This window comes from Aspergillus pseudodeflectus (assembly GCF_044049435.1).
Source record: "Aspergillus pseudodeflectus strain CBS 756.74 chromosome Unknown BJX68scaffold_14, whole genome shotgun sequence".
NCBI lineage: Eukaryota > Fungi > Ascomycota > Eurotiomycetes > Eurotiales > Aspergillaceae > Aspergillus > Aspergillus pseudodeflectus.
The window spans coordinates 496033-518085 of NW_027263790.1; the positions used below are offsets into that span (position 1 = coordinate 496033).

The 22053-nt window shown below is 52.5% G+C and overlaps 9 protein-coding genes across 9 annotated transcripts; 5 read left to right on the top strand and 4 right to left on the bottom strand.

Annotated features, from left to right (window-relative positions):
* Positions 1–1045: 1045 nt before the first annotated feature.
* BJX68DRAFT_52556 (uncharacterized protein) lies at positions 1046–2027 on the bottom strand. Its single transcript, XM_071049332.1, has 2 exons — positions 1466–2027; positions 1046–1399 (listed from the first exon to the last, which is right to left on the bottom strand). The coding sequence occupies exons 1-2, from the start codon at positions 1822–1824 to the stop codon at positions 1192–1194; spliced, it is 567 nt and encodes a 188-aa protein (XP_070900796.1). The 5' UTR covers positions 1825–2027; the 3' UTR covers positions 1046–1191.
* A 1494-nt stretch (positions 2028–3521) lies between these two features.
* BJX68DRAFT_52525 (PH domain protein) lies at positions 3522–7578 on the top strand. Its single transcript, XM_071049331.1, has 4 exons — positions 3522–3666; positions 3739–4053; positions 4100–4257; positions 4305–7578. Exons 1-4 carry the CDS (start codon positions 3651–3653, stop codon positions 7350–7352), a joined length of 3537 nt encoding a protein of 1178 aa, XP_070900797.1. The 5' UTR covers positions 3522–3650; the 3' UTR covers positions 7353–7578.
* Positions 7579–8285: 707 nt separating this feature from the next.
* Positions 8286–10112, bottom strand: BJX68DRAFT_52579 (retrograde cargo receptor ERV46). The gene is made up of 4 exons (XM_071049333.1): positions 9975–10112; positions 9597–9869; positions 9337–9517; positions 8286–9286 (listed from the first exon to the last, which is right to left on the bottom strand). The coding sequence occupies exons 2-4, from the start codon at positions 9787–9789 to the stop codon at positions 8350–8352; spliced, it is 1311 nt and encodes a 436-aa protein (XP_070900798.1). The 5' UTR covers positions 9790–9869; positions 9975–10112; the 3' UTR covers positions 8286–8349.
* A 242-nt stretch (positions 10113–10354) lies between these two features.
* Positions 10355–13113, top strand: BJX68DRAFT_234123 (mRNA export factor mexA). Its single transcript, XM_071039706.1, has 3 exons — positions 10355–11073; positions 11261–12778; positions 12828–13113. Exons 1-3 carry the CDS (start codon positions 10630–10632, stop codon positions 12876–12878), a joined length of 2013 nt encoding a protein of 670 aa, XP_070900799.1. The 5' UTR covers positions 10355–10629; the 3' UTR covers positions 12879–13113.
* Positions 13114–13363: 250 nt separating this feature from the next.
* BJX68DRAFT_265382 (putative GARP complex subunit Vps53) lies at positions 13364–16080 on the top strand (the record flags this gene model as incomplete). The annotated part of the gene is made up of 3 exons (XM_071045225.1): positions 13364–13442; positions 13508–15303; positions 15358–16080. The coding sequence occupies 3 exons, from the start codon at positions 13364–13366 to the stop codon at positions 16078–16080; spliced, it is 2598 nt and encodes an 865-aa protein (XP_070900800.1).
* A 286-nt stretch (positions 16081–16366) lies between these two features.
* On the bottom strand, positions 16367–17983 carry trm82 (putative tRNA methyltransferase; the record flags this gene model as incomplete). Its single annotated transcript, XM_071045226.1, has 3 exons — positions 16367–16775; positions 16824–17519; positions 17571–17983. 3 exons carry the CDS (start codon positions 17981–17983, stop codon positions 16367–16369), a joined length of 1518 nt encoding a protein of 505 aa, XP_070900801.1.
* Positions 17984–18317: 334 nt separating this feature from the next.
* Positions 18318–19368, top strand: BJX68DRAFT_265384 (60S ribosomal protein uL10; the record flags this gene model as incomplete). The annotated part of the gene is made up of 3 exons (XM_071045227.1): positions 18318–18491; positions 18545–18614; positions 18668–19368. 3 exons carry the CDS (start codon positions 18318–18320, stop codon positions 19366–19368), a joined length of 945 nt encoding a protein of 314 aa, XP_070900802.1.
* A 688-nt stretch (positions 19369–20056) lies between these two features.
* BJX68DRAFT_265385 (uroporphyrinogen decarboxylase HEM12) lies at positions 20057–21344 on the top strand (the record flags this gene model as incomplete). The annotated part of the gene is made up of 4 exons (XM_071045228.1): positions 20057–20108; positions 20167–20208; positions 20302–21225; positions 21271–21344. The coding sequence occupies 4 exons, from the start codon at positions 20057–20059 to the stop codon at positions 21342–21344; spliced, it is 1092 nt and encodes a 363-aa protein (XP_070900803.1).
* Positions 21345–21391: 47 nt separating this feature from the next.
* On the bottom strand, positions 21392–21983 carry BJX68DRAFT_265386 (cytosine deaminase; the record flags this gene model as incomplete). Its single annotated transcript, XM_071045229.1, has 3 exons — positions 21392–21413; positions 21491–21756; positions 21825–21983. The coding sequence occupies 3 exons, from the start codon at positions 21981–21983 to the stop codon at positions 21392–21394; spliced, it is 447 nt and encodes a 148-aa protein (XP_070900804.1).
* Between the last annotated feature and the right edge of the window lie 70 nt (positions 21984–22053).

A 22053-nucleotide genomic window follows, 5' to 3' on the forward strand; every position in this document is an offset into this window, starting at 1 on the left:
TCTGCAGATCTTGCTCGCCAGAGCCATGGCGAAGAGACTCGTGGATGCAGATGGCAAGCCAACGGTCGTAGTCAACTCGTTCACGTCAGGGTATACGCACTCGAGTCTCATGAACAATGCGTACGGGGTTACGGCGTCAGCAGGTGCGTTGCCTGCAAAGACTATAGCGCGCAAAACAGAGGTGGGGTCTAGGGCTCTTGCTGCGGCTGTTTCGATGGGCGCGGAGAGTCATGGGAAGTCTATGAATGATAGTGAAACTGATGAGTATGTCTTTCTTCTGTTATTGTCGGGTATCCAGCTAATGGAACTACCTAAGGTTTGCATTATCTCCGTTTGTGCGCAGTGCGAACGGGGCGAAGGCACAGGAGAAGATGTGGAAGGGATTATTAGACATCCTGGAGATAAGGTGGTTGGTGTTAGTCGTGTTCTTGGTTAGCTGTGCGATGTGTAGTTATTTGGGTTGATGATATACTCCTCATACACAATGCCTCGCATTCCGAATACTCGCTACTGGTTGACTGTAAGCGAGGTCCCGCGGAGACAATGGCATTTTAACGGAAGGCTAAGATGGCGGTAAAATGGTGGTTTGCACGAACGAGGCACAGTACGGAGTATAGCGCAGATATTCTGATCTGGGCTGAGGGTATCCTTGGCGCGAGGGAGGGGGAATGTGGCTGGTCATCCCTCGCCGGGCAGGTCAGTGCAGAGGAGGCTAGACGCTCGACACCGGGATATAGGTTTTCTCTCCGACATGCGGACCCTTGTACCGAACATAGCGCCTAGACTCTTCCATGTCACGCTCGCCGGAACATCTCGAGGGTTGTTATCAAAGGATAATGCAGGACATGACTGGATCCCACTGTCTTGACCTACTAAGCACCGTGAACAACGCAAAGCCATTCGGTCGCGAGCTTCGAAACACTATTTTCAGCTGCAGGGCAGTACATGCCTGAATGGAAGGCACATCAATACATTGGATTAATGGGGTTGGAGAAAGCGGATGTCTAGCATGGATGCTCAGCTGGATAGCGCGCATGCCAGCCCAGTGTGCACAAATTGACCCGGAAAGCCGGGTCCAAATGTTTGCTATGGAGTCGGCGATGACAGATCCTTTTCAGTTGGCGAGGCATTTGCAATTGCCACACAGTATCAACAAGAAACCTAAGAGAGTTTCAAATTTTCTGTCTGTGTTTAGAGAGGGGAAAGGAAAAGTGAAGGCCGGCGAAAGTGAGTGGGTGAATGCTGCCCGGCGACGTCGGGGATGGTGGTTTCACCTGCTTGATCGGTTCCGCCTCGGGCATTGAGAGGCTCGTTCATTGGGCGGTGTCTTTCAGATGCTGGGATTGTCAATTGGGGAAAGGCCGTGCTTTCGTTGAATAGTTGGGAGAGCAAGGTTATGCTGCCGGGGGTTCCTGGTCAGTGCCTGCAAGAGCTTGGGCTGAGTGGAAAAGCTCAGCTCACATACTGGCCATCACTTGACCAGATCTGGGTTAGGACCTCAAGACCAGAGTATAGGGTCCTGACGAGCACTCCATTCGGATGTTCTCCATTATCTTGGCTGTCAGCCTGATACTGAAGGTGCTCGAGAAATTGAAAATAGATCTCGGGACCATGCGGGCGTTGCGCACTAATGCAGATCAAATCTCTAGTGTACATCGTATGCATACTCGAACAGCAGGGCTGGAGCCTAGATTCGTCGATACAGCAAAGAGAAGCGCTGCATTGAACAGTAGTAAACCGTTGCCGACGTTGACCTTGGTCGAAGTAAAGGCGGAGTGGGTCCTTTAGCGAAGGTAGCGCACAGCTTGAACCTCTCAAGCTCATCACCGCTACGGTTTGGGATCAATTGTCTGGTTGACTCGGCCCGCCAATCGTTGAGGTCATACCCGCCGCTGCCGTTCCTCGCCCGGTAGGGATCGCTGCTAGGACGCGTCAGGGAGCGCTCATCAGGCTGAGAGCTCAGGCCATCGGGCTGAGTGACAACTATCGAATTGTTCGAGGTTGATGCTTTCGAAAGGACGGTGAACTACTCCGTATGTCTGCGAAAATCCACAAGAGGATAGTTCCCACTTGAACAGACAATGAGCATTAGTATTGCGCTCTGTCAGGAGAGACCAAGAATATGACTGGCAGAGTCACTTTCGGTGAGATTGATCTCAGGCACCATGCAGCCACCGTAAGGCTGGCAGGGCCAACATGAAAAGGAGGTGATGTGGTGATGATTTGTTAGCTAAGAGCTGACTGTTTCTGCGGGAAACAGACTATTGCGCCTAGTCTGCAATAACAGGCTAACCACTCCATAGCAGCGAGCTTGAAATGGAATTATGGAGTCTGGATGAATTAATAAGCTAATAACCACGTCTGATGAACGCTTGGCTGGACAACCATTTGGCTGAATGTCTCGGTTCGCCTCGTGGGGAGAAGAATGGATTCGAAAAAAGGGGATGGAAGCCATCTAAGACATGCAGGGCCTGTGTTACTATATTTGGCTGCGGGCGGTATTTTGCCGTTATGCTTTTCGCCTTTGTTGGGGGATGAAGAATTTCTCAGTGTTCACATGTCCTGGTCAGCTTGTCAACGATGCCCAGCAGACGAGAGTTTTGGCAAGGCCAGATTATAAAGAGCTCAGGGCTGTTGAACGCGCGGATTAATTTGGCAGCTTGGCATTAAGTCGCAATAGCCTATTATTATATACCCGACTGCAAGCGAGTTGGACACGACAAGATCAAAAAAGCAACAGGCGCCCTATCTGGAATCGGTGGAGAGCTGCAAGCCAGAAAGCCTCTGATCCAACGTCGATCTTGGAATCGCACCTAAAAGTCACGTACGTACATGATCCTGCTGCAGTGTCTGGTTGAGCCACAGGTGATGACGCCAGTCACCGGCCACTGTGCTACCGCCCTCAGTGTTCCTCCTGCTCTTCGTTCAGCTGCTTGAACTGGGGCTCTGTTGCATTCCAATTCAAAGTTTCAGTCAAAGATCTGCCCAACTCCCCTCAAAAAGTCAAAAGAAAGAGTCAGGCGAGTCAAGACGGTGTGGCTGAGACTGCGGTCTGGGCGGTTGGAAAACGGTTACACTTTCCACACTTCAGGACCCACGGAGCATCATCTCAACCTCCGCCGGATCCCCGTCTCACCTCAAGCTGCTTGTCTTTTTTCTTCGCTGCCTCCTGTGCCACTCACTTCTCTTTCATTCACCCTCGCTGCTCTTCTTTTCTTTCTCCTTCAGTCTCCTCGCTGGGTATCCCGACTCCTGCCCCCTCAATCGACCTTGGTAGTGTCCAACTGACTCGTCTGGTCAGGCGCTGACGACTCCCGCGGTCTTGCGCCATCCGAACCAAGGACCAATTCAACTTGGCCGCCCGTCCATCTTTACGTTGCCTCCGTGTCATTCGCTCGTCTCCCCACACGCTTATTCTTTGGCCACATCTATGGACTCAGTCGGCCAGATTTAACCTTGGCGGGTCTTGACACTCTGTCGCTATCTCCGTGCGGAGGAGCCGGAGCCCAAAAGCCAAAACACCATCGTCAATTGTTCCCCTCCCCCTCTGTTTCTTCCTTTTCTTCCACTCGCTCGCTAGTCCTTCGTTTTTAAAGTCCTAGAGAAGCTGGCCTTCTGTCCCCGTGTGAACCAGATCAGTTATCGCAAGCATGGTTCGCTCACGCGGTGAGTCCCGCACCTCCGATTGGATCAACCTTGACATTCCCGGCAAATCGCTGACGTCCCTTGCGTTTCTAGTGCGGTCGTTCTTATCTTCGTTTGGTGGATCTTCGCGCAAAGCAAGTCCTGACAGAAGTAATCGAGCATCTAATCCTCCATCGAGATTCGATACACCGTCTCCAGACACACCATCTCCACACGATGGCTCCCCGTCAAAAGCTGAGCGTCGCATGTCGCGGCCTGGCTCAACGGTCTTTTCGCACAATCCCCCGTTCATGCACCTAGCAGAGGACACTCCCGCCGAACTCCAGCGCATATTCTCCTATCTCAACAGTCATACGAACAAGCTGTTTTACGAGGGATATTTCCTGAAACTAAATGATCTGGACAACAGTGGGTACCACTTCTTGCACCAAAGTTTCGTGACTGACTTCGGTAGATGGCCGGCCGTGTGCTGATCGACAGTGGGTGGAATGCTATGCTCAACTGGTTGGAACTGTCTTATCTATGTGGGATGCTACTGCGCTGGACGCAACAGGCAATGCGGACGAAGTTCCTCCAACATTCATCAACCTCGCAGATGCATCCGTGAAACTGGTGAGCTTTATTCTCGAAGAATAATGGACACATGCTGATTGAAGCAGATTGATAGCCTCCCTACACAAAACCAAGCAGGTGCACAGTCCCTCCAGAACGTCTTGAGCGTCTGCTCGGCGGGCCAAAATCGATACCTCTTGCATTTCGACTCGCCGGACACCCTGATTCAATGGGCAGCGGCGATCCGCTTAGCGATTTATGAGCATACTTGCCTGTACGAGGCGTATACCGGTTCTATTATCGCGGCAAAGGGAAGAGAGCTCAACGGTATCAGCGCAATCTTGGAGCGCAACCGGTTCAAGCATGAGGATTGGGCCCGAGTCAGGTTTGGAGCCGGAACCCCTTGGAGGCGTTGTTGGTTTGTGATTACTCCGCCAGATGAGAAAGAGCTTCAGAAAGCGCGGAAAACTATGAAGAAGAAATCCGCCTACGATCGCGCGCCGAGGCTGGTAATAGGCAACATCAAGTTCTACGAGACGAAGAAGACAAAAAAAGTGAAACCTATTGCGACCATCACCGACGCCTACTGCGCCTATGCCATCTATCCCCAGTCAAAGGCTTTGATTGACCAGTCAACGCTGATTAAAATCGAAGGAAATTTTGTCCTGCACTCGCAGTCGGAGGCAAAGAACGAGGGCTTCGTTTTCGTAATGCCAGAGGTTCATCCCGCTGTGAGTGGCTTTGAGATCATGCTTCGCTTCCTAATTCCGACCTTCGACACTTTCAATCTTTATGGACGGCCCACGCGACTCATTGCCGCGGTAAACCACATCAAAAGCATAATGTTCGCCTTCCCTGATCAAGAGCGCTACGACTACATCGACCTGGTGGATGTCGCAAATCTAATGCAGACTCCCGAATCCCGCAACTGGAGCGAGGCAGAGTGGAGGAAGCAGCTCAAAGATGCAACCGCACGCCGCATGGCAAACACGAGCAGTCGAACAAGCAGCATCTCGGCGACGAGGCCGCGCTTCCGCACGAGTGTCCCAAGCCGATACAGCAATGTTCCCACCGACCCCTCCAGACGCAAGGGCCCCTTCCCAGAATATATGCCTGCTTTCAACCAATCTGTAGACGCTATAGTTCAGCAAGTTCCCAAGGAAGGATCATATCCGCAAGCTCAGCACTCCCGAAGCATGTCCGATACTGCAGGATTTGCTCCCAAACATCTCCAGAGCTCTGCCATGGAAGACTCTGCGACATCCTCGGCCCATGATTTGACAGAGAGCCCTATCGTCGGCACTTCTCCGGACCGGAGTAGCTCCGAAGACGACTGGAAACGGTATTCTGAACAACAACTTCCTTCAGCACCCGTACCCACGCAGCAATTTGCGGTTCGAACACCTCCGTCCGATGTCGCTCCACCTCCCGCCTTCACCCATAACCCCAGGGAGAGGCCTTCTACTAGGCCAGAGCCGTCACCCGATGCGCGAAGAGCGAATGTGCGCATGTCTGATGCCACTCTTGCTCAGCTTGTCGCTGCCTCCGGCAATATGAACTTTGCAGACAGACCTACCACGTCAGCAAGTCATGGCAGCAGCGACCGCGCGAATAACACTTCTGCGCCGTCACTTTCATCACACGGAGTATCAGGTGCACCACAACTTAGCCCTGCATTTGCTAGCTATAGTACCCCGCGGACTGAGCCACAAGAGCAGGGTCCGCCCGTGCCTGAGCATAGCTTCGGGTCTGTCAGCCCGTCATCACCCAGACCGAACAGAATGAGCACTCAAAGTATACGCGTTGATACGGAGAAGGCTGTGAAGCGGAAGCCTGTAAGCCAGATCGCCAGCCCTCAAGATTCCGTTAGCGAGCCGAGTTTCGACGATCTCCGTCATACTGTTGATGAAGATGCATTGAACCTAGTCGGTATCGTTGATCGTCCAGCCATCTTCTCACCTCCACCGCGGCCGCCGATGCGCCAAGAAACAGGGAGTGTCTACGAAGACGACGCGTCCACAGCGTCTCCTGATTATGCCAGCACCCACGGATCTTTGTATAGCAAGAACTCGGTGAAGTCAATCCCCAAGCGAATGGGTGTGATGAAGACAGTGGGAACGGAAGAGCCCAAGAACTTGGTTATCGGTGATGCACAATATTCGCTCGACACTAAGCCAGAGGTCAACCCGGATATCCCCGCTATCGACTTTGGGCCGACTTTGACCTATCTACCCACTACCGGCCGGCCCAATACATCAGACACGCTGAAGAAGTTTGAGCATCACAGAACTGGCTCCGATGCTACGGAAAAGCAGCGGTATTCTCGTCACATGGACGGTAACCATTCAAGGTCGCCAAGCCGGGACGAGTACCGTCGGAGCGTGCTGTGGCAGCCAGGAATGGCTGTACCACGACCGGTAACCCCAGGGAATGGTCTCACACCAGAGCAATTTGTGCAACAACGATCAGCTGCTAGTCCACCGATCCATGTCCACCACCGATCCCCTTCAACCTCAACAGCAACTCCACCTCCTCGGCCCGTGTCTGGGGATTGGATGGCTCACGCAAGGTCTCCGTCTCAGATGAGTCTGAACCGCGATAATCACCCGCGGCCGAAGTCTCGTGGCGCTAGCAGTATGATCAACCACACTGACATTGCGTCTCACCTTTCGGCCCGCGAGCAAGAGCATGTTGCTCGTATGACAGGCTCGTCCTTTTTCAATCTATCTAGTGAAACAAAGAAGACACCTCCTCCTGTCAATCCCATGGGTTTGGTTGGAGCTATTGATGCCCGTGAGCAGGAGAAGAGGCTGATGAAGGAAGGCATGTCAAATCAGATGGTGCAGCATGCGATTGCTCAACGCCAGCATCACTGGCAACACCAGCCGCAGCCACAGTTGCAGCATCAGCAGTTTGCCCCCACGACCCCGCCTCAATCCTATGCAGTTCAAACAGGCGCCAACAGCATTTACAATATGCCTACCGCAAGCCGCACGTGGGACGCCTTGAACCAGTCATACCGGCCTGAAGAGCCGCGTCGCCAGTCTTGGTACAACCAGCTACAACCACCGCAGACAGCACCATCTATGCATCCCACAACCCAACCTAGTCCTCAGCCTGGATATTTCAACACCACCCATCCGTCGTACTACTAAGCCATCATTCTCATCCTCTCCTTCCGTCCCTTTCTACCGACCGTTTCCTACATATTCACACCAACACTGCACCACTTTCTCTTCAATTTATGATCTGCCTGTGATTCATCATTTCCTTACCCTCTCGACTGTCTGCATACAGGAAACTTTTGCATATTAGACCTAGATCTCTCATTTTCCATCCCAGGTTTACCATCGTTGGTTGCTCTCATTTGTTTACATTTCTTTTTTTTTTTTCACTTATATTCAGCCTCATAGCAAATGCTTCGCACATTAGTGGAGTTGTGAGATTTGGGTCCGGCGCTGAGGATTCTCTTTTTTTCAGATTGATTACCGTCATCCTTGTGCATTACTGCCATCATCATCTACTTGTCTTCTTTGAAACTTTGGACGGATGCAAAAATTAGTGTTTTATTTAAACCTCTCCGGATCAGTTGCATAACATTTTTGTCTAGCCCGAGTGGAATATATATACTTGCTTTTCGTTCTGAATCTGGGTCGTCGATCGCTGCGAAATTGTAAATGTAGCTGCCAACCGATTTTGTGTCAGCCATGAATGCTGTTGGAGACTTGGAGGACAAGTCTCAAGTCTGGCCTCTTCTAATCCCATAGAACTGTGCCATGTTTTTCTACTGCTCTTAAGAATTTCTTTCAACACTGTAATTAAGCAGCAATGATTTATTTCATTTATTGATTGATATAGAACTTTATCCCAAAATCCAGAGTACATGCGTAAGAAGCAAAGCGAATCCGAATCTGAATATACATGAAACAGAAATCCGAAACGCCTTAATTGCCAATGATCCTTTATTCCTCTTCCAAAATATCAATCGTCCAGTCGACAGCCCCTTCTACCTCCGTGTTTCTTAATTTTCATACTTCGGTTAGTACTTTACGCCTCATTTCGCTTCGCGCGAGCCTCTGTACAGGTGTGTCCGCTGATTCGAGGTTATCCACTTGGGCAAGGACAGAGGCGCATTGATTTTGTTAAGTTGGTTTAATTCGAGTGCAGCTTCTTGACTCGGTTGACACCCTCATAGAGAGTTCGGTCGATCGCAGCCGCAACAGTAAGTGTACCACCAACGATGGCGCAGACACCAGTCAAGAAGCCCGTGAAGGTCTTTGGTCTCGCCTCGCGGTTGATGACCTTCATTGGGGAGATGTCGTAGTTAAAGAAGACACCGGGGATACCGTTTGCAGCGTGGATACGCTCCTTGTGGCCCTCGTCCGAGGCATCACCGCCGCGCAGCGAGCGCTTGTGCGATGTTACCGAGTATTGGTGTGTTTCGATGCTTCCCTGGGGCCCGAGGCCGAGACCTTGGGCACCGAGCGGGGCGGAATCGGCCGAGCCGTGGATGGCGGCTGATTCGAGGGGGTCCCAGCCGAGTGGGAGGTAGGAGGTTGAGACGACCTTGATGAAGTACATGAAGCTGAAGCCCGGCTCGGTGGACTCCTGCTTTGTGCTGTCGAGCGGGTTGGTGTGGTGGTGGTCAGTCCATTGCCAGCGGTCGGAGAGCTCGTCTGGGAGCTGGGGGCCGAAGCGCAGCTGGTGGATGGTGTGCGTCATGGTGTGCTGCTCGTTTGCGGGGAGGTCGATTTCGAGGTAGTTCTGGATGTCGTGGACGTGGAGGTTCCCGCTTGAGAAGCTGCGGCCGGGAGCGATGTGGAAGTTGCCAACGACTTTGTTGACGCGGATGACGCCCTCGAGGCGGCAACCTTCGCGGCGCTGGGCGTCGATGCGCTGTGCGTAGCCTTCGCGCTCACACTGCTCAATGTTTGCGCCCTTGCCGAAGGCCCACTGCTGTTGCGCATAGGCATCGCGGACTTCGTCGCAGGTGTTGCAGCAGCCTTGTTTGATGGCGTTGGGGGGAGCTGGTGCGCCGCCGCATTCACCACAATAGTCGGGGTCCATGTGCTTGGCTACTTCTTGGTGGCTATAGGATGAGTTAGCTGGTGCTGTAGGATGGGGCGCAGCAATTCTCACAGTTCCAATGCCTGGATATCCAGTACGCGACCTCCCTCCGAGGCAGGTGAGAGGCGGACCTTGTTCACGCCGTGCGCGACCCCAACTTGTTGTTCGCCGGAGACATCCATCACGTCCAGTGTCGTAAGCTCGCAAGGCAGACGGGGAAATGTAATGTTCAGATGGATCTCCATCTTCTCTCCTGTAATAGCGCAGCCATTGTGATCAGCCAACCGAGCCCCCGCATGGCTTGTGCCAGATTCCAGTGTGGTGTATGGTACCTCTTGACTTATCGACGACCAGCTCCGGCAGAACCACCACCCGTCTGTAGTCTACCCATTCTCCCCAGACAAGCCACAGAACGATAAGCAGAGAGGCAATCGTAATGACACCACCGGAGGATGTGCGGATGCGTGCCTCGTCGACTGTTTTGGCGAAGGCGTCTAGCCTTGTGAACCGTGATTTGGCCGGCATGGCTACAATCGATCGACGATCATACGGTTGTGCGTTTCGAATGGATCCTAGGACCAGCTAGGCCCAAAGGGCGACGGCTTCTAGCGTGCAAGTAACTGTCAGCTAGGCTCGACGTGGTACACAAAGAAAGAGGTGCACCAGCAGGTTCTAGTATGCAGGCCAGATATCGCCGCAAGAGAACTCACCTGAGCTGGAGAGGCCGGAAGAGAGACAGCGCGAGGAGTCAAGTGCGAGTCTCCAGTCTCGTCCGCAGATGTGACCCTGCGAAATGAGGTGTCCTGGTGTTGCGCAAACTGGAGAGAGCGAGGGAGGAGTGGCTGTTTCGATTCCTTTGCTCAACACGTAACTCGTAATCTATTCCACACAGAAGAATGCGTTGTATGTAAGGTAATTACACCGAGCTGCCAAAGGACAAACCGCAGTCGCCGATTGGTCGAGTGAGGGATCCGCTCTGTTCCTGAAGCACAGTCACGTGCTTTGAGCCCTATCCGCTGCCACCTAAGCACGTGACACAGCTGCCTGCAGAAATTCCAACGTCACTGGCACTTTTTCTGCGCTGGTTCCCGCCTTGGACTTTCTTTGCTTGCCAAAGCCGCAAACCGGAGGCGCGTCATCGCTTTGTTGATCTAAAAGAACCCTCAGGTCTTCTTTGACGACTCCTTGTGTCCACTTTTTCTCTTTGATACATGCCATAAAACTACTGCGAGTCACTGAGGCGCTCAGCGCTTTGTTTCGCCTGAGAGCAGCCCAACACGAAATCCGACCTGCTCCTACCCCTCGACCTTCCTCCTCTCTCCTCCTACCATATTTTATCACATACTACGTCGCTTTACCGAAACCATGATGAAGAGAGGCAGGGCTTCTCGCGGAACCACACGAGGCCGCGGTGGTGGATCTTCGGATCGTGGAGGCATTCGCAAGCGGGGTGCACCGACAAAAATTGATCGGGATGGTGATTTGGCGATGGGGGCAGGCGCAGGCGCCATTCGTGGGCAGAAGACGCGGGGTGCCCCTGGTCGCTCGGCCCTCTCTGGATCCCGAACGCACACCATCGACAAGACCATGGACGCTATTCAAAAGGCGATAACTAGCGGCTCTAGTTCACAAGCGAACATTCGACAAGGTGGTCGCGGAGGTGGATTAGAACAGGTCTCCGTCACTGGGTGGAAGCAGAGCAAGGCAGCCTCCAACCGCGACGGCGGCGTCGAAAGCCTGGTCACTTTTCTCGAGAAAAAACTCACCGCACCCGATTCGAAAGCTGGCGCGCGCGCAAGAATATCCAAGGTATGTGCAACACTACAACTGGCGGTCATCGACATGAAATACCACCGTCGTCCTCTCCGATGTGCTCTCGTTTCCAGGGATGGTACCTACAAAACGACGATCGGCGGATGCCTAAGCTCAATAGGCGCTTGTTCCTTTGGATGACTGCGGATTTCAAGGTCTCTTATGCCTTGCTAACTTTGCTTAGTCGCGGGTCGAAGGCGATGCTCTAATCGCGTCCATCCGACCGGAATTACTAGAAAGAATGCTTAAACTTGATGGCTTCAGTTTTGCTGGAGCCCCTCTCGCGATTGAGAGATACGATCAATCCTCCGCCCCTCTGCTGGACGCGGCTATGTCGACACAGAACGGCGCACCGATGTCAACTGCAGACACAAAAGCGAAGATGACCGCGATACTGGGACGGCGCTATTACCAGCAATCGAAACTGCTCGACCTGTCCAAGCTGGCGACCGATCCAGACTTGATGTCAATGGGAATCTTCGGCTCAACTTCTACCGAATCCAAATTCTTCCCCGCCCTCATGAAAGTGTGGGATTTGAATTTCGACAACCCAACGGCGCGGCGCGAGGCTGTCGAAAGCGTTAGCCTTGCAGACAACCAACTTCCTAACGTCGCTTTCGTTACGACGCTTTCACAAACGTTTCCTGATCTGAAGAATCTCGACCTTTCAAACAACAATTTCAAAGACGCTCAGGCTCTTATTGCTTGGCGGTGGAAGTTCCGAAAGTTGCAATTCCTCGATCTCACGGGGAATCCCTTCAGCGCTGATCCTACATTCAAAGACACTATGCTCAAATGGTATCCGGAACTCCGAACCCTGAACAACACACAGGTGCGCACCGAAGAAGAAATCGCTGCGCAAAAGAAAACTCCGATTCCCGTCCAAGGCCCTCATTTCCACGATGAATCTCAGATTGCTGAGAATTTCATCCGATCCTTCTTCTCTGGCTATGACAACAACCGTGCCGAACTTATCAACGGCTTCTACGATAACAACTCCACATTCTCCCTCAATGTCAACACATCCGCCCCGAAAGCAACACAAGCCGAAACCGCCCCTTGGGATCCATATATCAAGAAAAGCAGGAATTTGCTAAAAATCAGCCACCTCCCTGCGAGAATGTCCCGCACATCCACCGGTGCGGAGAAGATTCGTGAACTCTGGACAACACTTCCGCAGACGCGGCACCCCGACATCGCAACGCAACCCGAGCAATGGCTGATTGAATGTTTCCCGATACCTGGACTTCCTGATATCTCGGGCCAGAGTCCGACCGGTGTGGGAGGTTTCCTTATCATGGTACACGGAAAGTTTGAAGAGAGTAATGCAGGAAAGGTAGAAACACGAAGCTTCGACCGCACGTTCATTCTCGGACCCGGTGCGGGCGTTGGAGGAATCAGAGTCATCAACGATGTACTTTGTCTGCGCGCATATGGTGGCCACGACGCATGGCAGCCGGAGGCTCAACCCGCAGTCCCTCAACTCGCCGGCGCCCCCGTTGCAATTCCAGCGGCGGCCCCGACTGGCCCTCCTGGATACGGCAATCCAGCTCCAGGAAAGTCCGACACCCAGGTGCAACAGGAGCAGCTCATCATGCAGCTGAGCGCCAAAACTATGATGACTTTCCAATATTCGGAACTGGCGCTTTCAGGAAACGGTTGGAATATGGATGCTGCCCTGAAGAACTTTGCAGAGTTAAAGGTATGCTTTGTATGCTCGCTTTTATCGGACTCCTACTAATTACTCAAAGACCCAGGGAACGTTACCCCCAGATGCCTTCCTTCCAGGAGCTACCGTTTAGTTTCAGACTTCACACATACACACGAATCCCTCACGCTACAACCTTCTTGGATCGCGACAGAAGACAACTTATTCACACCTTTTTATTTTGACTGGGTATTTGATTGATTGATTGATGCATGGCTTAGGCGAATGGTTGCTACAGGATTCTTTTTATATTACTACCAATATCCCACTACATGTACTATAAAGACAAAGATCACGAAGAAACGTCCTATAGAGAAGACGAAACAACACATTGAATTTGTTGCTTCATCAAGTCTCGATATCTAGATAAATTAAAAATAGATCTGTTGTGCTGATCCACCAGCAAGGACAAGGGCGATGACTTGGCACTGTAAGCCCACCGCGCTCCGGAGCTGGTCCAGGCCAGGTTCCCGCCAACTCTCTTACTCCAGTTCGTGTGGACAGCTTCCCCTATTGCTAACTTCTCCCGGCGCATGGCCCGCAGCATGAGCCTTGCATTAATGCCTGAGAGCTAATGGAATGCCCGCAACGATTACCACACACAACACTGGCCAGATGGCTTCGAACGGAACCGCGCCCCCCGACCCTTTGGACGCAGGTGGGTTAGCTAGTTTACCATTGCAATTGCGGCACAGCTTGCTGATAGAGTTTTGAATTAACCAGCGGACTACGACCCGATCGATCACCTGAACGCCATCTTCTCGCACCCCTCCACCCTCTCCTCTGTCTCCGACGTATCCCTCCAATTGCGGGAATATGAAGCCGAGCTCGACACCGAGATTGGCGCCCTGGTCGAGGACCAGGTTACATCCAATGCGGAAAGCGTCGAGCGCATTCAGACCGCTAAGGCCGATTTGACAGAGCTATTCAAGAAGATTGACGATGTGCGCGACCGTGCATCCAAGACGGAGCAGTCCATCACGGAGATGACGGCCGATATCAAACAGCTGGACAATGCGAAGAAGAACCTTACACAGTCCATGACGGCATTGAAGAGGCTTCAGATGCTGACTACCGCGTACGACCAGCTGCGTGTCCTGAGCCGCACGCGGCAGTACCGGGACTGTGCCCAGCTGCTGCAGGCTGTGATTCAGCTCGTGGCGCACTTCAAGTCATATCGGTCGATTGATCAGATCGCTCTTCTGAGCAGGAATGTGGCGGATATACAAAGGGACCTGTTGGAGCAGATATGTGAGGACTTTGAGCTGGCATTCGCCAAGGGTGAAGTTGGCCAACGGAAGACTGCTCTTGCGGAGGGGTGTTCGGTCATGGATGCGCTTGGAGAGCATGCAAAGACAAGGGTCGTGAATTGGTACTGCAACTTCCAATTGCGCGAATATCGACAGGTTTTCCGTAATAATGAAGAGGCAGGCTCGCTGGACAACATCTCGCGCAGATACTCATGGTTTCGGCGGATACTGCGAATATACGACGAGGAGTATGCGGCCATCTTCCCGACCTCTTGGAGAGTGGATGAGACGCTCGCAAATGTGTTCTGCGAGGGGACGAGAGATGACTTCAAAGGGATCCTATCCCGCTCCGCGCGCAGTGGTCAGACAATCGATGTCAACCTGTTGCTCTCATGCCTACAGGAGACGCTTGACTTTGAGCATTCACTTGAACGACGTTTCTCAATCCCCTCTCGGCCGTCTACGGATACGTTTGCCTCAGCGGAAACGCCTGTATTCGGTCAAGCCATCTCCGAAGCCTTTGAGCCTTATCTCAGTGTATGGGTAAATGCTCAGGACAAGCAGCTAGCCGCGCTCATACCGAAATACCGTCAACAGCCGTTAAAACCTCCTGGGGAGGAGTTCGACTCCAATTCGGTTATTTCCTCCTCCATGGAGCTTTTCACATTTTACAGACACTCACTACAGCAATGTGCGAAACTCTCTACGGGTGTAAGCCTTGCAGACTTGTCAAAAGTCTTTGCAAAGTACCTCGATCAATACGCACAACAAGTCCTACTCTATTATATCAGTGACCAACCGACTATGCATAGCCCGCTAGGTGTACCTTCGCTAGAGGACTACATCGCCGTACTCAATACCGCGGATTACTGCTACACCACGTGTAACCAGCTGGAGGAGAAGATAAAGGGCCGCATCGACAAGAATTTGAAGCAGTCAGTCGACCTGCAAAGCCAAGCGGACTCGTTCATGGGAATTGCATCTGCTGCTGTTCGCGGTCTTGTCCGCAAAGTCGAAACCGAGCTGGAACCCTGCTGGCGGGAGATGCGCAACATGCCGTGGAGCAGGCTAGAAAGCGTGAGCGACCAGAGTCCCTATGTCGGCGAAGTATTGTCGAAGACTAGCACGAAATCGGGCGAAATTCTGCAATTGATCCATAAACAACAATACGCCAGAGCTTTCGCAGACCACATCGTGGAGTTCGTCTCGAACATCTTCCTGCAAAACATCTTCCAATGCAAACCCGTCTCGGAGACGGGCGCTGAGCAGGTAAGACCACAAAGGAAATGTCGATGAAGTACGAGATCTAACTTGGAGAAACAGATGCTTCTAGACACATACACCCTCAAAACCGGCCTTTCATCCCTCTTACCTGCCCCTGCCCCTGCCAGCTTCGTCAAACGCGTAAACAACAGCTTCGCAAAGATCGAGACCCTTCTGAAAACTCTGCAAGTCCAACCCTCACCCCCCGAAGCCCTTGTACAAGCCTACCTCATCCACATCGCCGATCGCAGCAACGTAAACTTTCGCAAAATCCTCGACCTCAAGGGAATCCGCAGCCGGCAGGAACAGAACCACCTCGTCGAATTGTTCCAGGTCCACCGCACCTCTGACCGCTACGCGTCTAATATCCAGGAGAGTAATCCTATACTCGCCGCCTTCCAGACATCATCCACTTCCTCCTCAGCATCTGTCTCACAGGGTCTCGGGCTCGCGAATCTGAGCACCTCAGCTGTCTCCGCGTCGAATCTACCTAGCCGATTCGACGCATCTACGCTCGGATCAGCACTCATCTCTGCTGCGAGAGATGGCGTTGATAGACTCGGTACGCCCATGAATTCGTCGACTACACCGGTCAACCCCACTGCCGGTGGCGCGGGTACTTCATTGTCTCCGGTAACGACACCAGGGCCTTCTGTGCACACGCAAAGTCAAGTCGGCGACGTCGGCTCGAATTTAAATGAGAATTTGAAAAACCTTGGAAAGTTCTTCCGTAGGGATTTGGGGTTTGGGGGGAGGTTCGGGAGGGGTGGGGATGATGGGTGATCTGAGTTGAAGGGCTACATATCCTAGCACGACAACAATGGGGTTTCTCTACTCGATTATTTATGATTTCGAGTGGTTTGCGTTTTTATTATTATACCATTTCTTCATTATTATTCTCATTTGTTAGAGAGCATGAGCATTATGGGGTTATTTAGGGAATGCAAGTGGCATATATATATCACACACATGAGGAAAAAAGAGAACCATACAGCTTTATTACCCCACTGTTCCCACCCAATCTATACATCTATATACACGAAATTCTCACTTTTTAGAGATAAGAGGTCTACAATACACTCCCCACATCATCATCCCCATACGTCTTCTTCCTCAGATTCTCCAACCCATAAAGCGAGGTATTCAACACCGTCTGCGCCTTCTTGTCCGCACCGGCGGAAACAATCGATGTCCCCGCGGCATTTATACTATCAGTAAACGCACTCGGGGCGGACTCCCATTCCAGCATCTGGCCTCCTTGCTTGAGCGTGAATGCCTCGAGAAGAGTCTGAGAGGACGCAGGTGCAGATCGCCAGTCCTGCGTTGAGCCGGGTTCGCGGATGCTGTCGACGGAGACGAGGAGGGTGTTGTCCAATGGGTGGGGCTGAACGTCGAGGACGTTGCCGGTTGTTGTTAGGGGTTTTTGCGTGATGAGTTTGCTGTCTGAGGAGAGGGTGAACGATAGAAGGGTGGGAGAGCTGGAATTGTTAGATGAGTATTCTTCGGAATCGAGGGTAGGTACGTACCCCTCGAGAGCGACAAGGATGAGTCGGGTGGGGTCTGAGGAATCCAAATTGAATGATGAAGCCCAAATACTGCGAACCGCGACGTCTTTGCCTTCACCTGTCTCTTCCACGAGAGGCACCTTGTGCAGGACATGAGCGGCTGTCCAGTTCCATACGAGAAGGTATGGGTCGCCGCCGCCCGATATCAGAATCTCGGGTGCCCATTGTGGAATGCAGAGGCTGCTGATGAACGAGCTATGCCCGAGGCAGTAGTTCTCAATGACGTGCGCCTGCGGTGGGCCGCGAGAGACGCGGATATGCTCGTCCCTATCGGCGCTCAGGATGTAGCCTCGCTTCCGGTTTGATGAGGGGTCAGGCGAGGGGAGAGAAACGAACGCTACATCCGTAAGCAGAGAAACGTGGCCAAGGAGCAGCTGGTGTTGGAAAGAGGGCCCGTCTTCTGGGGCCTTGTCGGCCTTTGCGGCGGCCTTCTTGGCGGCTTGCTGCTTTTGCATCTCTAGTGATTTGAGGTTCCGCTGGGTGTGCACGGTGAGATTTGTTGCTGCAATTCGTTTCTGGTGCTCCCTTGCTGCTTTCGAGACCCGCGGCTCAGCGCTAGGTATTAATGGCATGGAGTAAACGTCTCCGAACTTGTCTCCAAGCAGGATCTCGTTGTTGTCCATGAATGTGATGGAGCATGGCCGCTTGGGCATTGGTCTGAGGCACGCGTAAGTCTTCATCCGATTGGCATTCTAGGCGAGCACTTACCTCGAGCTGAGTTCCAGGAAGGTGCCCTCTGCCTCGATCTGGAATACACGAATGCATTTGTCTTCAGCGGTCAACGCAACCACATACTCGCCGTCAGGCGTGGAAGTTAGGATAGGGATATGCGACCATGCAGCGGGTTTCTTCTTCTCAGGTGCTGCAGTGACCTTCTTCTCCTCGGGGTCAACCTTTCGCTTCTTTTCAGGAGGACCTTCATTCTCCGGGTTAGATCCAGTCTCGTTGGCGGTAGAAGTGTCCGCACCGTCTTGCGGCCAGACGGAGAGGCGCTGTCCAGAGTCCACGGAGAAGGTATAAAGCTTCGCGCCGGAAGATGCTACGAGTACATCCCTAGGACCTCCGGATACCCTCTGGACGAATTGAAGGCCTTGGAATGGATGTTCGAAGTTTTGCGCCATTGCGATGGTCGAGCGCGGAACACGTTGTAGCGCAACAGGAGTGACCAAAAAAGGGAAGAAAGCGTTAACGAGACCAACAAGACCTCCGACTCCTATTAGATGATAAATCCCCGGATCTTCAAGCCTCCATGGCCGTATCATTGTCGTGAGCTTTGCGCTGGTATGGGCGGAGCTTGAGCGGGGCGCACGTGATCGGCTAGCGAGCAGAACACAAGAAACAAAAATCGCCAAACGCACAAATCCGAAGTTTCTTCCAACAGTCGCATTCGACACAACAACATCCACGAATTTTCCCTTGCCCTTAAACATCCTATCTTCAGTGAAATAAGGAGAAATGGGGGGCAAGTCAGCTACCAAGGCCGCTTACTTCGAGAAGCTCAAGACCCTTCTCGATGACTACAAGACTGTGTTCATCGTGGGTGTCGACAATGTCAGCTCTCAGCAGATGCACGAGATCCGTATCGCCCTCCGTGGTGAGGGTGTTGTCCTGATGGGCAAGAACACCATGGTACGTTCTGAGTCCTTTGATATGGCTGTGAATTGCAATTGACTCGTTTCCAGGTTCGCCGTGCTCTCAAGGGCTTCATCAACGACAACCCCGAGTACGAACGTCTCCTTCCTCACGTCAAGGGTGCGTACAATAATGAGAAGACGATGACGGAGTTTGTGCTGACTTGATTTCAGGCAACGTTGGTTTCATTTTCACCAACGGCGACCTCAAGAAGACCAAGGAGACCATCCTCGCTAACCGCGTGGCTGCTCCTGCTCGTGCTGGTGCCATCGCGCCCCTCGACGTCTGGATTCCTGCCGGAAACACTGGTATGGAACCCGGTAAGACCTCTTTCTTCCAGGCTCTCGGTGTCCCCACCAAGATTGCTCGTGGTACCATTGAAATTACCACCGATCTCAAGCTCGTTGAGGAGGGCTCCAAGGTTGGTCCTTCCGAGGCCACCTTGCTCAACATGCTTAACATCTCTCCCTTCACCTACGGTATGACCATCGCCCAGGTGTACGACAACGGCCAGACCTTCCCCGCTAGCGTTCTCGACATCGAGGAGAAGCAGCTCCTCGACGCCTTCAGCAGCGCTATCAACGCCATCACCACCATCTCTCTGGCCGTCAACTACCCCACCCTCCCCTCGGTCATCCACTCCGTTCTCAACAGCTACAAGAACGTTCTGTCCGTTGCTGTTGAGACCGAGTACAGCTGGCCCGAGATTGAGGAGCTCAAGGACCGTATCGCCAACCCCGAGGCTTACGCTGCCGCCGCTCCCGCTGCTGGTGCTGCCGCCGGTGGTGCTGCCCCTGCCGCCGCTGCCGAGGCTGCTCCCGCTGAGGAGGAGGAACAGTCCGACGAGGACATGGGCTTCGGCCTCTTCGACTAAGCGTCTCGTGTTGCCGCACGGGATATGAATGCCATGTATTAGATACTCTTTATGACCGATCCTGCTGGTTGGGTAATGAAATGGATATCATGGTGAACAAGTGGTTCTTGTAGTAAGATATGAACGTAGTCACGTTTCATATTCTTATGAACCATCAAGGTACGTTGGATTCTGCTTTCTTTTCTCTCTTTTTCTCTTACCACTCATATCCTGGCGGAGGATGATCCCATTTTTAACTCGTAACACTTCGGTGTGCTGAAGATTAAAATCGCAACAACAACACTCTAATTTTTTGCTGACGCCACATCCATCATCTCACTTGATTATCACTCCTGCGATGTGGCTTTCATATGCTAACTGCTTGCATAGGTTTCTGTTTGTAGACTGATCTGGATCGGCCTTCGTAGTTGTCAGAATATCGGGATTGGTTTCAGGGTTATCTACGATAAGCCTCGTTGCAGACATTAGCTATGAATCAAATACAGACAACTTTGAACGTCTCTTCATCCTACTTGAAACAACCTGTAATCGTAGCTCTCAAGGCGGAAAGCTCATGTGCACTGCAGAGGAAAATATAAGAGTGGAGCGCGGGGCAGATGGACGGCCCGAGGCACCCTGCGAGCAAGAATATCATCGTAGACTCCGGCGACCAAGTTCCCCCTCTGACAACTATCTACCTGCCTGCAAAATGACACAATTCGCGCCATTGAAGAATGATTTGCTGCTGAGGGCCGCTCGGGGTATTTTCTAGTTCCGTTCTTTCAGTCTTGAATTGCTTCAGGCTAACAACATTACCAGGCGAAAAGGTCCCGCGCCCGCCGATCTGGGTTATGCGACAGGGTAACGAAACCTCCATGTCCCCAATTCCCCTGCAATATGTTCTTACCCGCTTGATTGCAGCATATACCTGATGCTAACTCATTTCCTCAATAGCCGGCCGCTACCTCCCCGAATACCACGAAGCTAAGGGCAACCGGGACTTCTTCGAATGCTGCCGGAACCCCGAAATCGCCAGCGTCATCACTATCCAGCCCGTCGAACGGTACGCCGGCCTAATTGACGCCGCCATCATCTTCTCCGACATCCTCGTCATCCCGCAAGCGATGGGTATGACCGTCGAAATGGTCGACAAGAAGGGCCCCCACTTCCCCAACCCCCTGTGCTCCCCGGACGACGGGCAATACGCCGAGATCATGAAGCGGGATGTGGATGTGAAGAGCGAGCTGGACTACGTGTACAAGGCGATTACGCTGACGAGGCAGAAGCTTGAGGGCCGGGTTCCGCTTATTGGGTTCTGCGGTGCGCCGTGGACGCTGCTGTGCTATATGGTTGAGGGTGGTGGCAGTAAGATGTTTGTGCAGTCGAAGACGTGGGTGTATAAATACGGAAAGGAGTCGCAGGCTCTGTTGCAGAAGATTGCGGAGATCTGTGTCGAGTATCTGGCGTTGCAGGTTGCGGCGGGTGCGCAGTTGGTTCAGGTGTTTGATTCTTGGGCTGGGGAGTTGAGTCCGGCTTCGTTCAAGTCATTCTCCCTGCCGTACCTGCGGTATATCTCGGCGAATCTGCCGCGGAGGTTGAAGGAGATGGGCCTTGAAGTGGTCCCTATGACTGTCTTTGCCAAGGGTGCTTGGTATGCTCTTGAGGATCTGTGCGAGTCCGGATATAACGTTGTTGGATTGGACTGGCTGCATGATCCCGCCGAGGCCTTCCGGATTGCCAATGGACGGGTGACGATCCAGGGTAATGCTGACCCTGGCGTTCTTTACGGAGGGCGTGAGGCCATTACGCAGGCTGTCGAGACTATGGCTGAAGGGTTCAAGAAGGGCAAGCAAGGGTGGATTGCGAACTTGGGTCATGGTAAGTATTCTCGCTCTTTACGCAATACACGTGCTAACGGTATAGGTGTAACTCCATTTGTGAAACCCGATGATCTCAAATTCTTCTTTGAGGAAATTCACCGGTTGACAGCCGATTAAAGGTGTTCGAGGTGATATAAAGTTATATTCATACATATGTTCGGGCACTAGACGCCGATATCCTCATTCCTGTGACATTCCGGTCAGCGCAAGATGTTCCTATGGAAGAAGCCCAAAAGCAAGAGTAAAAAGACAACGCCACTTACCAAAGCTCAGGCTTCTCTTTGATAAACTTCTCCATCATCTGTTTGCACTCCTTGTGGTCCAAGACCACCACTTCCTTGCCGCGGTTCTTCAAGTATTCCTCTCCGCCTAGGAAGTTCTTGTTCTCGCCGATAACCACGCGCTTGATCTTGTACAAGATGCAGGCGCCAGTGCACATATCGCAGGGCGATAGTGTGGTGTACATCGTAGCGCCCGCGTAAGCCGAGGCCGGGAGTCGGCCAGAATTCTCGAGAGCCGACATTTCGGCCTATGAAATTAGACAAGCGAGTCAGTGCATCTTCTTGCAGTGCACAACATGGGAAACGTTAAACTAACATGTAATGTTGCACTCCCGTTCTGCACACGCATATTATGACCACGGCCAAGGATAGTGCCGTCTTTGCTTACCAGCGCCGCGCCGATAGGCACACCACCCTCGGCCGCGCCTTTTCTCGCCTCCTCAACAGCCGCGACGAATCCAGGATCGCTTTCCATGGCGTATTAATAGTAAGCCGGAGGCGAGGCAAAGTAATCCAATTGAAACGAATTGGAGAAGACGCTGATT

Excerpts from the sequence above, each read along its gene's own strand:
- BJX68DRAFT_52556 (XM_071049332.1), bottom strand. The coding sequence starts at position 1,824 with ATGAGCTTGAGAGGTTCAAGCTGTGCGCTACCTTCGCTAAAGGACCCA. Across the intron at positions 1,400-1,465 it reads ATCTGGTCAAGTGATGGCCA|CATAACCTTGCTCTCCCAAC; the intron begins GTATGTGAGCTG and ends AACCCCCGGCAG.
- BJX68DRAFT_52525 (XM_071049331.1), top strand. Across the intron at positions 4,054-4,099 it reads ACTAAATGATCTGGACAACA|ATGGCCGGCCGTGTGCTGAT; the intron begins GTGGGTACCACT and ends TGACTTCGGTAG. Across the intron at positions 4,258-4,304 it reads CAGATGCATCCGTGAAACTG|ATTGATAGCCTCCCTACACA; the intron begins GTGAGCTTTATT and ends TGATTGAAGCAG.
- BJX68DRAFT_52579 (XM_071049333.1), bottom strand. The coding sequence starts at position 9,789 with ATGCCGGCCAAATCACGGTTCACAAGGCTAGACGCCTTCGCCAAAACA. Across the intron at positions 9,518-9,596 it reads GGTCGTCGATAAGTCAAGAG|GAGAGAAGATGGAGATCCAT; the intron begins GTACCATACACC and ends GCGCTATTACAG. Across the intron at positions 9,287-9,336 it reads GATATCCAGGCATTGGAACT|CCACCAAGAAGTAGCCAAGC; the intron begins GTGAGAATTGCT and ends CTCATCCTATAG.
- BJX68DRAFT_234123 (XM_071039706.1), top strand. The coding sequence starts at position 10,630 with ATGATGAAGAGAGGCAGGGCTTCTCGCGGAACCACACGAGGCCGCGGT. Across the intron at positions 11,074-11,260 it reads CGCGCGCAAGAATATCCAAG|TCGCGGGTCGAAGGCGATGC; the intron begins GTATGTGCAACA and ends AACTTTGCTTAG. Across the intron at positions 12,779-12,827 it reads AGAACTTTGCAGAGTTAAAG|ACCCAGGGAACGTTACCCCC; the intron begins GTATGCTTTGTA and ends AATTACTCAAAG.